Source organism: Hipposideros armiger, unplaced genomic scaffold (genome assembly GCF_001890085.2).
Source record: "Hipposideros armiger isolate ML-2016 unplaced genomic scaffold, ASM189008v1 scaffold_378, whole genome shotgun sequence".
Lineage (NCBI taxonomy): Eukaryota > Metazoa > Chordata > Mammalia > Chiroptera > Hipposideridae > Hipposideros > Hipposideros armiger.
In genome coordinates, this window is record NW_017731728.1 from 32,955 (window position 1) to 35,864 (window position 2,910).

Sequence of the window (2,910 nt, forward strand, 5' to 3'; positions counted from 1 at the left end):
CCCCCCAGCTGCTGCCCCGGCCCCGGCTGCTGCTGCCCCTGCGGCTGCGGCTGCTGCATCCTCCGCTCCGCTCCGTTCCGGGGCCGGCGGGCCGGGAGCCTCCGGCCTCCGCTCCGGGCTCCGCCGCCGCCGCCGCCGCCGCGGTCCGCACTTCCTGATCCCCCCTTCGCCAAGATGGCGCCTCCGCCACCTCCGGGACAGGGCCCCCCCCGCTCCGCTCGCCAGCCCCCCCAGCCGCCGGAAGCCGCGCGCCCCTCCTCCTCCTCTTCCTCGGCGGCCCCGCCTCCGGCCCTCCTCACGTGACCGCACCGCTCCGGCCTCTTTCACGTGACCGCTCCTTCTTTCCCGCCCCCTTGTTCTCCGCGGCCACCCTCCACACGTGACCCGAGGCTTCGGGCTCGCCGCTTTCAGCGCCCTAAGCGCGTGTTTACGTACGTCGTGCGTGCGTGCGTGCGTGCGACGGCCCTCGCCGGCGCTCCCCTCTCACGTGACCCCGGCGCCGCGTGCTCCCAGGGGCTACCTGCGCGGGACCCCGTTTCCTGCTCTGGGCCTCTTTCCCCGCCTCCCAGGCGCGGCGAGCGTGCTGGGCACTCAGTGGGCAGAGAAGAAAGAGAGCCGGCCGCGGTCGCCGCTGTGCCGCCTTCATCCTGCGCCCCCTCCCCCGGCTGGACCTCGGCGGAGGATCCCTGAGCCCGTGCCCCTTTGCGGGTGGGCATGCCCTGTCGCCACACTGAATGAGGGGCGTGTGGTTGGGGAAGGAGCCAGGGACCCGGTCACGAGAGGCTTGGATTCTCGTGCCGGCCCTGCCGCCAGGTCGATGTGTGACCTTGGTTAGCCACCTTCCCTCCGTTTCCTCATCTGTACAGTGACGGGCGCGGGCAACGCCTGCGATGCGGACAGACCGTGATGTGTCGTGTGATTCTAGGCAGCTGGTCAGTTATGCCCGAGGGGCAGCCGATAGCTGACCCTGGGCGCTTATCAGACCCCAGAGGTCTGGACGAGGTTGGGGACGGGACGGCATGGGCTTCCTCTGCAGGGTCATGGAAGGAGCGCGGCACTGGTCTGAAACACTTAGCCTGACAGAAAGGACGGAGACAAGCCCGGGCGGACCACAGGCTCCATCCCAAGCTAACACCTTGTCGCAGTGGTCTTGGCAGTTGCCGGGGTAGACGGCAGTGCCTCCGGGCTCTCGCTAGGGGGCACCATCACAAAGGACAAAGCTGGCCGAGGTTCCAGAGACCCGGAGCTGGCTGGCTGTTCCTCTGCCCATGGCCGGTGTTAGCCTGTGGTAGGGCCGGGTAGATTAGGCTGGGCCAACTCGGCGCTTGCGCCACTGGCCAGTTTGCCATTTTCCTCTCCCGCTCGGACCGAAGTGAGTTAGCTTTTGTTGGAAGATGACTGTGCACCATGGTGTGCGGTGCTGGGCTACTGGTTTATCCAGCCAGTGGCGGTTGATAAGGGCCTTTTTCGGTTAAGTTGGCCTCTGGGTATTTTAAGGTGGTTGAGACATTCCTGGTCGTCCTGGGGTCGTTTATGTTCTTTGAGGAACCTTAACAGTTAGATACATGTCACCTTTGTGTCTGCAAATTGGTAGCATAAAAGGCTGGTAAGAATTCCCATATATGGAGCACTTCCTAAGCCAGGGTATCTTACACATATTTCTACACGCCCTCCCCCCTCCCCCGCCCAAACAACATTGCAAAGTAAGCGTTTTTTATCCCTGTTCTACCAGTGGGGAAAGGAATGACTGCCCAAGGATATACAGCTAGTAAGCAGAGTTCCTGGGCAGTGTGTTTGCAAAGTCCCTGCCCTTCTACCCCACTCTGCCTGCCTCTGATGCTTTCTCAAGAGGTTTTCACATGTCACATGACTCCAACCCTTCCCAGGAAACCTACAAATGCAGCCATTTGGAAGATCCTGAATTCCATATTTTATAAAGGGCTTTATTAGAATAAGACAATGTGGGGGCAGCTGGTTAGCTCAGGTGTTAGAGCACACCAAGGTTGCCGGTTCGATCCCCACATGGGCCACTGAGCTGTGCCCTCCACAACAAGATTGAAGACAGCGACTTGACTTGGAGCTGATGGGTCCTGGAAAAACAGTTTCCCAATAAAGTTTATTTAAAAAAAAAATATATATATATATATATATATATATTCACCCCTACCATCTAAAAAAAAATGAAAGAATAAAACAATGTGATGAGATAGTCACACAATATTACACAGACTCCGAGTCCCCCAGTGAGGAAACTCAAAAGTCATGATCACTGGGATGAGGTCTGCCTCTCCCAGTCTCTGCTGGTCTGTTCAGTGTCTCAGCTCTCTGACTGAAGAGCCCTCTGGCAGAAGCCTCGTGTGGAGTCATATGCGGTGTTCTGCTGAAATGTGGGGGGCAGGGGTATTCGAAATGGGAAGGAAGTGATGGGTATACACATTGAATTCTTGGGTGCTAGGGAAGCAGGAGTGAATAAAATGAAAATCAGTGCCCTCATGGAGGTGATAGTCCGCTGGAGGAAACCCATGACAAAGGTGGGTTCTGAGCTCAGGAGAGAGGCAGGACCACAGGTGTTAACCGGAGAGTCAGCTGTGTCTGTCCTCTGGGTTAGATCATGAAGAGAGTAGCACAGCAGAGGGAAAAATCATGGACTGGGGAGTCAGACAGAACTGGGTTTGGACTGAAGTTCCTCTACTTTGCTAGCTATGTGACATCGGGTAAGTTATTTAATTTCTGTGAAACTCAGTTTCCTTATCTGTAAAATGAGCATGATACTCTCCGCCTTGCAGTTTAGATGAAATGTGCCAGTTTAGGTGAAATGAGATCTGTAAAGTGGTTAACACTGATGGGCACGTTGCTCAACAAATGCTAAATATCACTACTGTTATGGTTACTGTAACAACTACAAAGTCA

General features: G+C 56.7%; 1 protein-coding gene across 1 annotated transcript in view; it reads right to left on the reverse strand.

Moving 5' to 3' along the window:
- Nucleotides 1-191, reverse strand: part of UBE2Q1 (ubiquitin conjugating enzyme E2 Q1) — an 8,236-nt gene extending 8,045 nt beyond the window's left edge. The window contains exon 1 of the mRNA XM_019662670.1: nt 1-191. Within this exon, the coding sequence (XP_019518215.1) occupies nt 1-59 (59 nt within the window). The 5' untranslated portion in view covers nt 60-191.
- Nucleotides 192-2,910: the final 2,719 nt, after the last annotated feature.